Here is a 14455-nt window from a genome sequence, read left to right on the forward strand (position 1 = left end):
GGGGGGGGGTGTGAGGACGCTGGAGCCCTGGGACCCCCGGGGGGGGGCTCGGCGGGTGTGAGGACACTGGGACCCCCGGGGGGGGGGTGTGAGGACACTGGGACCCCCGGGGGGGGTGTGAGAATACTGGGACCCCCGGGGGGGGTGTGAGGACACTGGGACCCCCGGGGGGGCGGGTGTGAGGACGCTGGAGCTCTGGGACCCCCGGGGGGGGGGCGGGTGTGAGGACGCTGGAGCTCTGGGACCCCCCGGGGGGGGCTCGGCGGGTGTGAGGACGCTGGAGCTCTGGGACCCCCGGGGGGGGCTCGGCGGGTGTGAGGACGCTGGGACCCCCGGGGGGGGGCGGGTGTGAGGACGCTGGAGCTCTGGGACCCCCGGGGGGGGGCGGGTGTGAGGACGCTGGAGCCCTGGGACCCCCGGGGGCTCGGTGGCTGGTGTCTCAGGGGACGCTCTGATGGTGCGGGGGCGGAGCGGAGGGGGCAGCGGTCAGCTGAGCCCGCAGCACCAGGTAGGACACGGAGGCCGTTCCCGGCTGCGCTCCGTGTGGCAGGGGTTGGGGGTGGCGCTCTGGCTCTCTGTGTGGCAGGGGTTGGGGTTGGCGCTCTGGCTCTCCGTGTGGCAGGGGTTGGGGGTGGCTCTCCGTGTGGCAGGGGTTGGGGGTGGCTCTCCGTGTGGCAGGGGTTGGGGGTGGCTCTCCGTGTGGCAGGGGTTGGGGGTGGCGCTCCGTGTGGCAGGGGTTGGGGTTGGCTCTCTGTGTGGCAGGGGTTGGGGTTGGCTCTCCGTGTGGCAGGGGTTGGGGGTGGCGCTCCGTGTGGCAGGGGTTGGGGTTGGCTCTCTGGCTCTCCGTGTGGCAGGGGTTGGGGTTGGCTCTCTGTGTGGCAGGGGTTGGGGTTGGCTCTCCGTGTGGCAGGGGTTGGGGTTGGCGCTCCGTGTGGCAGGGGTTGGGGTTGGCTCTCCGTGTGGCAGGGGTTGGGGTTGGCTCTCCGTGTGGCAGGGGTTGGGGGTGGCGCTCCGTGTGGCAGGGACTGGGGTTGGGGTTGGCGCTCCGTGTGGCAGGGGTTGGGGTTGGCGCTCTGGCTCTCTGTGTGGCAGGGGTTGGGGTTGGCTCTCTGTGTGGCAGGGGTTGGGGTTGGCGCTCCGTGTGGCAGGGGTTGGGGTTGGCTCTCCGTGTGGCAGGGGTTGGGGTTGGCTCTCTGTGTGGCAGGGGTTGGGGGTGGCGCTCCGTGTGGCAGGGACTGGGGTTGGGGTTGGCGCTCCGTGTGGCAGGGGTTGGGGTTGGAGCCGTGGGGGCCGTGAGCTCCTCAGTGGACCTGCTCAGGTGTTTCTATCGCCCCTGTCTGTACCTGCCGTGCCCACGGGGTCCCCGGTTTCTGCAGTACAATTGTGAGATGACACAGGAACGAGCCAAGGCCGCGACTCCATACACGAAGCAAGGCCTGTGCCGACTAGAACGCTGGAATGCCCTCCACGCAGCGGGGAGAGCCGGCACACAGGCCGCGCGTAGACGTCTCCGTCCACACCAGACTTCTGCTCAAGACCCAGTGGACCCCAACATGGCCACAAAGCGGACTGAGTTTTACGGCTGAATGCTAATATGTTATTGAGTTTTATATTTTACTTCAATTTTAAAATACAACCAAAGCCTAAACTGCTGGCCAGTGCAGCCTGAGCCTCTGAGGATCCACTTCTGAGTTTTGCGCACTCCTCAGATGTCCTGGTCAGTCCTGGCTGGCCCTGGTCAGTCCCGGTCAGTCACGGTCATCCCTGGTCAGTCCTGGCTGGCCCTGGTCAGTCCTGGCCGGCCCTGGTTGGTGCCGGTCAGTCCTGGCTGGCCCTGGTCAGTCCCAGTCAGTCCTGGTCAGCCTGAGTGTGGGGCCTTGGGAAGGGTGAGCCACACCCCGGCAGCCGGCGCCTCGTCTGGAGAGCAGCCCTGCTGCCCTTTATGACAAAAAGCAAAGGACGAGGGTGACATGCTTGGTGCAGGAAGAGCACTTCAAACCAGACGCTGAGAGAATGCACCAGACGTCATTCACCAGAGCTGCGGGGCCCCGCGGGGCAGGGGGCACACGGGGGGCCCGCCTCGGCCGTCCAGGGTCACACAGGGGGCCCGTCCCAGCCGTCCGGGGGACACTGCGGGGCAGGGGGCACACAGGGAGCCCGTCCCAGCCGTCCGGGGGACGCTGCGGGGCAGGGGGCACACAGGGAGCCCGTCCCAGCCGTCCGGGGGACGCTGCGGGGCAGGGGGCACACAGGGAGCCCGTCCCAGCCGTCCGGGGGTGCTGCGGGGCAGGGGGCACACAGGGAGCCCGTCCCAGCCGTCCGGGGGACGCTGCGGGGTAGGGGGCACACAGGGAGCCCGTCCCAGCCGTCCGGGGGGACACTGCGGGGCAGGGGGCACACAGGGAGCCCATCCCAGCCGTCCGGGGGACACTTCGGGGCAGGGGGCACGCAGGGAGCCTGCCTCGGCCATCCGAGGGGCACACAGGGGGCCTGCTCCAGCCATCGGGGGGGCACGCAGGGGGCCCACCCCAGCCATCTGGGGGTGCTGCGGGGCAGGGGGCACACAGGGGACCCGCCTCAGCCGTCTGGGGGACACTGCGGGGCAGGGGGCACACAGGGAGCCTGCCTCAGCTGTCTGGGGACGCTGTGGGACAGGGGGCACACAGGGGGCCCGCCCCAGCCGTCCAGGGGTGCTGCGGGGCAGGGGGCACACAGGGGGCCCACCCCAGCCATCTGGGGGTGCTGCAGGGCAGGGGGCACACAGGGGGCCCACCCCAGCCATCGGGGTGCTGCAGGGCAGGGGGCACACAGGGGGCCCGCCTCAGCCGTCCGGGGGTGCTGCGGGGCAGGGGGCACGCAGGGAGCCTGCCTCAGCCATCTGGGGGTGCTGCAGGGCAGGGGGCACACAGGGGGACCGCCTCAGCCGTCTGGGGGTGCTGTGCTGCGCCCATTGCCAGGGACATTGCGGATCAGCCTGGAGTCCGCGGGAGCCCTGCGTGGACAAGGGTGTGGTGGCCAGCACTGCCTGCCCCTGCACAGTGGCTGCGGCGCTGGGGTTGCTGTGTTGGGGCGCTGGGGTTGCTGGGCCCGGGCGCTGGGGTTGCTGTGCCGGGGCGCTGGGGTTGCTGTGCCGGGGCGCTGGGGTTGCTGTGCCGGGGCGCTGGGGTTGCTCTGCTGGGGTGCTGGGGTTGCTGTGCCGGGGCGCTGGGGTTGCTGGGCCCGGGCGCTGGGGTTGCTGTGCTGGGGTGCTGGGGTTGCTGCGCTGGGGTTGCTGTGCTGGGGTGCTGGGGTTGCTGTGCTGGGGTGCTGGGGTTGCTGTGCTGGGGTGCTGGGGTTGCTGTGCTGGGGTGCTGGGGTTGCTGCGCTGGGGCGCTGGGGTTGCTGGGCCCGGGCGCTGGGGTTGCTCTGCTGGGGCGCTGGGGTTGCTGGGCCCGGGCGCTGGGGTTGCTGTGCTGGGGTTGCTGTGCTGGGGTGCTGGGGTTGCTGTGCTGGGGTGCTGGGGTTGCTGTGCTGGGGCGCTGGGGTTGCTGGGCTGGGGTGCTGGGGTTGCTGGGCCCAGGCGCTGGGGCTGCTGTGCTGGGGCGCTGGGGTTGCTGGGCCCAGGTGCTGGAGTTGCTGTGCTGGGGCGCTGGGGTTGCTGTGCTGGGGCGCTGGGGTTGCTGTGCTGGGGTGCTGGGGTTGCTCTGCTGGGGCGCTGGGGTTGCTGTGCCGGGGCGCTGGGGTTGCTGTGCTGGGGTGCTGGGGTTGCTGTGCTGGGGTGCTGGGGTTGCTGTGCCGGGGCGCTGGGCTTGCTGTGCTGGGGCGCTGGGCTTGCTGTGCCGGGGCGCTGGGGTTGCTGTGCTGGGGTGCTGGGGTTGCTGTGCTGGGGTGCTGGGGTTGCTGTGCTGGGGTGCTGGGGTTGCTGGGCTGGGGTGCTGGGGTTGCTGGGCCCAGGCGCTGGGGTTGCTGTGCTGGGGTGCTGGGGTTGCTCTGCTGGGGCGCTGGGGTTGCTGTGCTGGGGTGCTGGGGTTGCTGTGCTGGGGTGCTGGGGTTTTTGGGCTCAGGCGCTGGGGTTGCTGTGCCGGGGCGCTGGGGTTGCTGTGCTGGGGTGCTGGGGTTGCTGTGCCGGGGCGCTGGGGTTGCTCTGCTGGGGCGCTGGGGTTGCTGTGCTGGGGTGCTGGGGTTGCTGCGCTGGGGCGCTGGGGTTGCTGTGCTGGGGCGCTGGGGTTGCTGTGCTGGGGTGCTGGGGTTGCTCTGCTGGGGTGCTGGGGTTGCTGCGCTGGGGCGCTGGGGTTGCTGTGCTGGGGCGCTGGGGTTGCTGTGCTGGGGTGCTGGGGTTGCTGGGCCCAGGCGCTGGGGTTGCTGTGCTGGGGCGCTGGGGTTGCTGGGCCCAGGCGCTGGGGTTGCTGTGCTGAGGTGCTGGGGTTGCTGGGCCCGTGTGCTGGGGTTGCTGTGCTGGGGTGCTGGGGTTTTTGGGCTCAGGCGCTGGGGTTGCTGTGCTGGGGTGCTGGGGTTGCTGGGCCCGGGCGCTGGGTTTGCTATGCTGGGGTGCTGGGGTTGCTGGGCCCGGGCGCTGGGGTTGCTGTGCTGGGGTGCTGGGGTTGCTGGGCCCAGGCGCTGGGGTTGCTGGGCCCGGGCACTGGGTTGCTGGGCCCGGGCACTGGGGTTGCTGGGCCCGGGCACTGGGTTGCTGGGCCCGGGCACTGGGGTTGCTGGGCCCGGGCACTGGGTTGCTGGGCCCGGGCACTGGGGTTGCTGGGCCCGGGCGCTGGGGTTGCTGGGCTCAGGCGCTGGGTTGCTGTGCTCCGGCGCTGGGGAGGGCCGCATGGCTTGGCCCAGGGGGTCTGCTCCTGTGTGGGCCTAACGCAGCTCACAGCCACACAAGGCAGGGTCTCTCCTGGAAACCGGGAGGGAGGGAGGCCCGCAGCTGGACCCCCGGAAGGACAGCATGCGTGGGCAGCCCGGGGTGGGCGGGTTTCTGAGGCCCAGAGGAGATGTTGAGGAGCGGGGATGTGCGCCCCGTGTGGGTGGCGTGCGCCCCGCGCCTCGGCCCTCACCTGTGCTCACGGTTTGCCAGCCCAGGGAGAAGGGGCTGCGTGCCTGCAGGTTGTAGGAGGACACCGGGCTGTGGTTGTCGGTGGCCGGGCTCCAGGACAGCGTGGCTGTGCTTTCCGTGATCTCCTCCACGATGACCACCCCGGGGGGACCTGGGGGACCTGCGGGAAGAGGCGAGGGGCGCAGCTCAGCACGAGTCCCCGAGACCGCCGTCTGTCCTTCCCGTGGGGTCTCACCAGGGGCCGCGGTGGGCCAGAGCACGCGTGTGCGGCACAGGAGGCTGACCGCAGGGGGGCCGGCCCAGGGGGCCGCCGGGTGGGGCCTTTAGTATTGATTGGATAGTTTTCTAACTTTGCATCCAGACACAACGCATTACCCAGGGAAAGGCAAAACAAAGCCACAGGGTCTGCATGTTGGTGTCAACTGTGGCCACTGAAATGAATCTCAGCTTGGAGAGGCCACGGTGGGCAGTAAACCTGGCCATGCTCACACCAGCGCTGTGTCCAGAAAGCCTGGCGCACAGCCTCCGGGCACCGGCCCCGGAGCCGCGGCCCCGCAGGGCATGCAGGGCACGCCGGGTCGACAGACACAGAAGAACCATGCCAAAGCCAGGCGAGAGACAGCCAAGAGACCGCGGCTGCATTGACTGTGTTTTGCCAGAGACTGGGAGGGAGGGAATTACAGGAGGTTTCTTCTGTCTTGGCCATGGGAGAATGGACTAGAATAAGGATGACTGATGTATGCTCACACTGACTTCAAGAAAAGCATGACGACGGTTGAGGTTATTCCTACAATGCGCTAATGGCCTTGGAAACCGCAAGGACATTTATATTTTTGCAGCAAAATACCAACGACTTTCTTAATGACGTGTTTTTCTGATCCACAATATATGTAATTCAAATTCCATGAATGGTTTTCTGGTGAATGAGAAATGCCATTAATTTCTGAATTGGCCCTTGCGTGGCAAGCCTCCCTCTGGAGAGAAGCCCTTGTGAAGGCCGGAATGTGATTCCAAAAACGCTGCACCGAGCATTCAACCTACGGACAAGTCGTTTTTCTATTTATTGTAAATACAAAAGGTGTCCCATGAACAATTAGTGTGACGATTTTCTTAAATCATGGTCATATAGTTTACCTCTTAGGAGAAGCTAACCATAATTTTCAGCTATAATAACGGTAGAGATGATTTAGTGTTAGTGGTGGCCTCTCTGCTCTGCACACAAGGAAAATGGTTTTATTTATTACATCCCGACGCTGGCTGCAGGTGACCTGCATGCTACGTTTAGAGACGAATTACTCTGATGTGTTAGTATCTGTCTTTAAGATCTGTTAGTAGCGGCTGCTCTCTGTCCCTTATCCATCTATCCATCTGTCCACCTATCCATCTGTCCACCTATCCATCTGTGCATCTGTCCATCTGTCCACCTGTCCATCTATCATCTGTCCATCTATCATCTGTCCATCTATCATCTGCCCATCTATCATTTTTCCATCTATCATCTTTCCATCCGTCCATCTGTCTTGCTGTCTTTTGGCTCAGAGTCCAGGGACACAGTCCTTGTGAAGTGCTGTCGTGGTCTGTGGGCGCATGTGTGTGTGTGTCCCGGACGCTGTGGGTATGGCGCAGCCTCCAGCCAGGTTTGGGGGGATCTCAGCGTGGTTGGGGTGTTGTGGCACAGTCTGTGTGGGGCTCTGGGTTCCCAACCTGGTGCCGGGGGGCCGGGGCCGGGGTCTGGCCGCTATGACAGTGACACACGTGCGACTGGACCATGCATGCGTGGGTGGAGGCCACCGAGCTCAGAGCTGAGCGTGGCCCCGGAGCCCCTGGAGTGGGCCGTGCTGTGGCCGTGGCAGGGCCCTGGCGCCTCTGTGGGTCCCGTGGGCCTCGGCCAGGTCCTCGGTCGCAGCTCCCTCGGTCATTTCATACAGGAATGCAGCACTCAGAACGTGGCTCCTGGAAGGGGCAGGGCCTGGCCGCTCTGGAGGGGAGCTTGGTCCAGTGGTGAGCCGCAGCTGTGTTCCGACCTCCGGGGTCCAGAGCCCTCGCGGGGGGCTTCGGGGGGTGCGGGGAGGCCCGGGACCCTCCCCGTGTGGTGCTGGGTCCTCGGCTTCCCAGGAGGGAAGCCCCCTCCTCTCCCAGGTCCCGCACCTGTGGACTCCAAAGGAAGCCTAGGCCTGGACACCACACAGCCTGAATCGCTTTCTGGGAAGATTTGTTTACTATTTGCAAACCTAACTCAAGTCCCTAACCTTTCCTAGTAGCTCCCCTCCATGAGGACGGCTGGCTCTCCTGATGGAGATAGTCAAGGACAGGGATGATGAGTCGTTCTAGTTAAGTTTTTAAAGTAATTTTGTTCTTAGTTAACTTGGCAGAGCTCAGCACGGACTGTGTCTTTAGCTCCGCCGCCCCCCCCCCGCCCCCCCCCCCCCCCCCCCCCGCCATCTCTGTACAGCCCGGGTTCCCAGCACTGCATCCTCCCCGCCCTCTTCCGTACGCCCGTGGGCCTCACATTTAGTGCCCATCCCAGCTTCCCTTCCTTCACCAACCTCGGTGACGTGCGTGTGTTGCTCAAGTCCCTATGTTTCAGGTATGTGTTGTCCTGTGTATTTTTTTCATAGTTGAAATGCCAATTGAAGTTTGTTTTTTTTAATTTCATGACCATTTTATCAATGGCCTTCTTCCTCAATATTTAGCTGAAATTTACACTTGTAAATTTCCCACTGTTGTATTCCGGGTACCTAGTGCACAATATGCATTTGTAATAAACAATGGAATTATCTTTTGGTAGCTTAAAGGATCAGTATAGCTGTTGCCTTAATATTTGTACATATTTTAAACTTATATATGAATAAAGCAATATGCTTTTACAAAATCCTATTCTGAAACAGTGTTCTGAAAGAGGACCACAAACATACACACTTATAAACAGGATATGCATCATGTAGCCTTCTCATGCTTGTTAAATGCCACTAATTACACATCCACCTGTCTGAGATGCACTTCTAAACAAAAAGAAGAAGCTATTAGTGCTTTTCAAACTCAGATGAGCAATAACAACTCCTGGCATGTCTGTGAAAAGCACGTAGATTTCGTGATCTCTATCCAAGAGCTGCGGAGTTTCAATTTCTATGATTAGCGCTGCAGCATCTGCATTTTATACAAGAGGCCTGGGCGATTTTTATGCACGCTAGACTTCAAAAAAATTGATCTAAAGCAAAGAGAGTTGGACAGGAATCAGAGGAGCTTCACTCCAGTCTTGACACTTTGGTGTAAAGCTTTGAGGTGTCGGGCAGGTTTCTGAGCCTCGTTAAGCCTCGATTTCCCTGTGTTGAAGGGAGGGGCTGATGGGAGCAAGGCAGGGGTGGGCCGTGTCCTGCTGGTGTGTGATGCTGGCTCTGCGCAAGCTCCCGAGGGACGCTGTGTGCCGTCAGGGCCGCTGTGTGACGCTGCAGCTCCTCGCCTGGCAGCTCCACTTCTGCCCCTCACCTCAACCACCACCACACCATTGTGAAGAAGAGTTACTACCACCGGCCGATTGCACACACTGACCAGTGTGAAGAAGAGTTACTACCACTGGCCGATTCCACACACTGACCAGTGTGAAGAAGAGTTACTACCACCGGCCGATTCCACACACTGACCAGTGTGAAGAAGAGTTACTACCACCGGCCGGGCCGATTCCACACACTGACCAGTGTGAAGAAGAGTTACTACCACCGGCCGATTCCACACACTGACCTGTGTGAAGAAGAGTTACTACCACCGGCCGATTCCACACACTGACCTGTGTGAAGAAGAGTTACTACCACTGGCCGATTGCACACACTGACCAGTGTGAAGTAGAGTTACTACCACCGGCCGATTCCACACACTGACCAGTGTGAAGAAGAGTTACTACCACCGGCCGATTGCACACACTGACCAGTGTGAAGAAGAGTTACTACCACCGGCCGATTGCACACACTGACCAGTGTGAAGAAGAGTTACTACCACCGGCCGATTCCACACACTGACCTGTGTGAAGAAGAGTTACTACCACCGGCCGATTGCACACACTGACCAGTGTGAAGAAGAGTTACTACCACCGGCCGATTCCACAAACTGACCAGTGTGAAGAAGAGTTACTACCACTGGCCGATTGCACACACTGCACACATTGAAAACAGTAGCTGGGCTGGAAGTGGGCATCGCGCCCAGCGTCATGGGAGACCACTCCATCACCTGTTCCCATCCACAAACAAAACTGCGTCTAGGAACGTTCAGGCAATTCTCCCAAGGCGTGGTGCGGGCCTCCCTCAATTCAACCCGGCGTGCGCCTGCGTCCACGTGTCCCCAGTGCTCTGTGGACCGCTCCATGCTTCTAACGCTCAATGCATTAGGCTGGAGCACGTGAGGGGCGTCGGTCCCGTGTGTCCCACGTGGACTGGGGCACGCAAGGGGCGTCTGTCCCGCGTGGACTGGGGCACGTGAGGGGCGTCTGTCCTGTGTGTTCCCGTCCCGCGTGGACTGGAACACGCAAGGGGCGTCTGTCCCGTGTGAGGGGCGTCTGTCCCGTGTGGACTGGGGCATGCGAAGGGCGCTGTCCCGTGCGAGGGGCGCTGTCCCGTGTGAGGGGCGTCTGTCCCGTGCGAGGGGCGTCTGTCCCGTGCGAGGGGCGTCTGTCCCGTGTGAGGGGCGTCTGTCCCGTGCGAGGGGCGTCTGTCCCGTGCGAGGGGCGTCTGTCCCGTGTGAGGGGCGTCTGTCCTGTGTGTCCCCCGCCCGCGTGGACTGGAGGACGCGAGGGGCGTCTGTCCCGTGTGAGGGGCGTCTGTCCCATGTGAGGGGCATCTGTCCCGTGCGAGGGGCGTCTGTCCCGTGTGTCCCGCGTGGACTGGGGCATGTGAGGGGCATCTGTCCCGTGTGAGGGGCGTCTGTCCCGTGCGAGGGGCGTCTGTCCTGTGTGTCCCCCGCCCGCGTGGACTGGAGGACGCGAGGGGCGTCTGTCCCGTGTGAGGGGCGTCTGTCCTGTGTGTCCCCCGCCCGCGTGGACTGGAGGACGCGAGGGGCGTCTGTCCCGTGTGAGGGGCGTCTGTCCTGTGTGTCCCCCGCCCGCGTGGACTGGAGGACGCGAGGGGCGTCTGTCCCGTGTGAGGGGCGTCTGTCCCGTGCGAGGGGCGTCTGTCCCGTGCGAGGGGCGTCTGTCCCGTGCGAGGGGCGTCTGTCCCGTGCGAGGGGCGTCTGTCCCGTGTGGACTGGAGGACGCGAGGGGCGTCTGTCCCGTGCGAGGGGCGTCTGTCCCGTGCGAGGGGCGTCTGTCCCGTGCGAGGGGCGTCTGTCCCGTGTGAGGGGCGTCTGTCCCGCGTGTCCCCGGCCCGCATGACTGCTCAGCATTAGGCAGGAGCGCGATGGGCGGTGTGGTGCAGGGAGGAGCGTGCTCTTTGTCAGCTGCACACAGGCATCTGCAGCAGCCTGTTGTCCTGCGGCGGCGTTAGGCTGATGGGCGCTGGCTCAGGGCCAAGGCCCCGACCCTCGCTGGTGTACAGGGACGCGGCCGGCGTCTGGGCCGTGGGGTGTACTCGCCTCCTGTGTGGACGAGCCACAGCTCACTCAGCCTCTGTTTTTCCTGGGCTGTGGCCTTAAGGGGAGGTTCAGGTAGTGAGGACGGAGTGGAGCTCACAAAGGGGAGGAGCCATGTGATGGCCAGCTGAAAGCCTGCACTGACTGTCCCCAGAACCCAGGGAGTCTGGGCTTGGGCTTTATCTGACTTGTGACTGGAGCCTACTGGCCGCGGAGGCCAGCGGAGACTCTCCAGACTCGCAAGGGACAAAAATGGGAATAATTCCGTATCCTTGCTAAGTTATATTAGCATAAACAACCTGAAAGCATTATCTCTAAGAGTATCTAATTAGTGCACATAGTTTTGATAGCCAATCTGAGAAATGAGAAATCAGTTGGGAAAATGGACACAACAGCTGGTCCACTAGAAACAATCAGGCAATTACAACGAAATGCAATGGAATTGTGAAAGAGATTTAAAAGTTTGCCTATAAGACAATGCAACGACCATTTCTAGATAGACTCGGAGATACAGTATCACAATCAACGTAGGCCTATGACCAGAGATTGCAGCAAGGCATGGAGATCAAAGAAAGAATTCTGAAGCAATATGAAAAGAAGTTCACTTTACAAACCAGGTTGCAACACTCCGCATGCTTCTCATTGCTATAGTCATTTGAAAAAAAATCTTGAAAGAGGTGGGAAAAGAGTTGGAGAAATTACGTGTAAGGGTGAAACTAAAATGCCACACTTGACAGCTATGAAAGGGAGGGCTGGGGGGAGGGGGAGGGGGGAGGACGGGGGGAGGGGTGCCAGGGGGGAAAGCCCAAGAGACTCTTATCTCCAATAAACTACTCAAACCAATTCGGAAGTGGAACTGTGACTCTAGCCATGGTAAGGTGCTACCCTTGAGCAAAAAAGCTCAGTGACCGTGCCTAGGTCCTGAGTTCAAGCCCTAAGCCTGGCACAAATAAAAGAAAGAAGGAGAAAAGGGAAGGCGAGTGTCTAACATCCAGGGACTCCTGGAGCCCTGCCAGCCGCACCGTTCACCAACATCTCCCCTTTCTCCGTCACTGTTTCCTTGTTAGGAGTGCCGGAAGCTTCCAATGGCCAGTTCGAGACTCTCCAGAGCATTATGCTGAACACGTCTGTTTCAATTTTTATTTTTGTACTCTTTTTTCAGATACCAACATTTCCTGGTCAACTACAACCGACTGCAGGCGGGAGGCAAGGTGAGCATCTGAACGCACAGACTTCATTCCTGCAGCAACGCCCTGTGTCCGTCGGCCGGGGCGCTCGCTCTGAAACGCAGTGCAGATGGTTGAGGCTCGACTGCGCACACCGTCAGGGGACGCAAAGGTTTCGATTTAAAACGTTAAGCAACCCAGAGGCCACCTGAAACTCACCTATGAAGCCATAAATTCTGAGAACAGATGAGTCAGGAAGTCCCGGGGGACAGCTCCTGATGCGAGACCGAGCGCAAGCTTGCACGCTGCCGCAGAGCTGGATCCAGCGCGCGTCCGGTCGCCATGCGGGACGCGGTGCTGCAGAGACGAGGAAGCGTGCCACGCTGCGTCCCGCACCTGCTCTGCCCACTGCTCGCCGCCAGTCATTCGGATCCGGGGACTGATTTTCTCAAACGTACCACGGCGTCCATCTGGACTCATTATTTCCACTGACATTTTTGCCGTTATGTCTGGCTCCACCTTCCCGTGGTGTCATTTTGAAGACAAGCACACCCGCCCGCCATAACAACGTTACAGACAAAACGCTGAGCTAATGAATACATATGTTTGTCTGAAGTATACATTTGCAATGGTCGTTTAGATTTTCTCACGATTTCTCTGGAAACCAACATGTTCTCTAGGATTTCTACTCGAGGGTCTGGATGTGTGGTGATCACGGAAGTGAGCAAAAGCCGGTAACCACGGCTTTGGGGTGGCGAATTTCATGTTTTGACTCACTAAACGCCAAGTTTCCTGTGGCTTAGGGAGGACGGCTCTGCTCGGTGCAGGCTCCGGGCGCGGGCGTGGGCGCGGGCGCGGGGATCTGCTTCCTGTGGACTGTGGGCGGCTGCCTTCCTGACAGGGCCATGGGCATCTGCGCTGGGGACTTTGCCGCGCAGCCGCCGATCATGGATCATGGGTGTTTATGGCCACGCCGTGTTCTATCTCATCTCGGAGCAGCGGAAGGCAGTCACTGGGTGGTGGCGGCCTCGGTGAAATCATTCGGGAAATGGAGAAGGCAGACTGGGCAGAGCAGCCCAGCCGGCCGGTACCACACTCCCTAGCGAGCGAGGACTACAGACGGGGTCCACCATGCAGGCTCTTGTTCGGTGGGGTGTGGTCGGGGCTGCTTGTTACGATGACTTAGGGTGTATGAGATCTGCGAGCTTAGATTTGCTTTCACATCAGGGTCGGTGATAAGAGGCCTCCACGGGAGCAGTGAGACATTTTAGGTGAATTTTACTTGTAAAAATTGTTATTCCCTGGGGCTGGGAAGGTGGCTCAGTGGTAGAGCGCTTGCCTTGCATGCCTGAGGCCTCGGGTTCGACTCCTCAGCACCACATAAGCAAAAAGAAAAAAGCCAGAAGTGGCGCTGTGGCTCAAGTGGTAGAGCGCTAGCCTTCAGCGCTAGCTGAAGAGCTGAGGGACAGCACCTAGGCCCAGAGTTCAGGCCCCACGACCGGACCCAAAAAAAAAAAAAAAAGAAAAAAGCTGGAAGTGGCACTGTAGCTCAAGTGGTAGAGTGCTAGCCTTGAGCTGAAGAGCTGAGGGACAGCGCCCAGGCCCAGAGTTCAGACCCCACGACCGGACCCAAAAAAAAAATTGTTACTCCCTGAGTTGTTGTGAGAGAAATAATTACACAAACCAACAACCTTCCACACAAAACAGGTAATCAAAATAGACTTGCTTTATGCCACCGTTTTCTGTGATTAATGAACACTTAACCACATTGGATTGCTGACGAGCAAGATGCTGGTGCTTCGCCGCAGATGATTAACTCGGTGATTTGCAGAAGTCTCCTCTTCCAGAGTTTTCACTTTTGGCCTAGAATGTTTCCAGATTGGAGACATAATTCTAGAGCAATGTGCATGTTTCCGCCTATCTTATGTACAATTACTTTTGAATCTTGGAGTGTTCTTGGTTGTATTAAGGAGGGCTTGCTCCTCTGTCTCTGCATTCCTTCCGCTGTCACTGAGCGGAAGCTGTGGCACTGTTCTACATAAAGCAAGTGCAGAATGCACACACTTAGCTATCCTGAGTGCTGTGAGTGTGCAGGAAGTCCCGGTGTCCACTTCCTGTGAGGTGGTGCTAGTGTGCAGAGATGGTCAGGAGGCCAGGGCAGGGCTCACAGCACCGAGAGCTCCGACCACCGCAGAGTGCAGGTGCTAAGTGCCACATCTTCTTGGCGACGTTGCGTAAGTGACGTGGAAGGCGTCCTTGAGGATGGGGAGACGGTCAAGATGCTCTCAGCCTCCTCCCCGACGTATCACCCGATGGTCACTGAAGCTGGAGAACAAAACGGGACCTGACAGATGTTTCGGTGAGTGGACGGTGAGCCAGGGTGGCCGAGGGACACCCAGAGACCGCATGGCTGCCACGCACACCACACGTGATCTCCCATAAAGGAGGAGGGATGGGAATTCCCCCTAAGGAATGCAATAGTAGGGACCATCTGCAGGAAAGTTGCTAGCTACCGCGGGAGGTGTGAAGCCCATCACAAATCAGGTGCTACTGCGTCCCTGTCATAAATACACGAGAAGAATGTGTAGAAAAGGGGCAGCGCCTCCTCCCGCCAGGGCCTCTGGCAGCACCGCAGACACCAAATGCAGTCCTGGATCGTTTTTCTTTTTCTTTTTCCTGTCGGTCGTGGGGCTTGAAC

At 60.6% G+C, this 14455-nt stretch overlaps 1 protein-coding gene across 1 annotated transcript in view; it reads right to left on the reverse strand.

The window, feature by feature from the left end:
* Cntn5 (contactin 5) overlaps positions 1 to 14455 on the reverse strand; it is a 281993-nt gene that overhangs the window by 30977 nt on the left and 236561 nt on the right. Inside the window, exon 15 of the mRNA XM_042682983.1 lies at positions 5037 to 5195. Within this exon, the coding sequence (XP_042538917.1) occupies positions 5037 to 5195 (159 nt within the window). The remainder of the gene's footprint in view (positions 1 to 5036; positions 5196 to 14455) is intronic.

The sequence above is a fragment of the Dipodomys spectabilis genome, unplaced genomic scaffold (genome assembly GCF_019054845.1).
Source record: "Dipodomys spectabilis isolate Male_0828 unplaced genomic scaffold, ASM1905484v1 ptg000076l, whole genome shotgun sequence".
Taxonomy (NCBI): Eukaryota; Metazoa; Chordata; class Mammalia; order Rodentia; family Heteromyidae; genus Dipodomys; species Dipodomys spectabilis.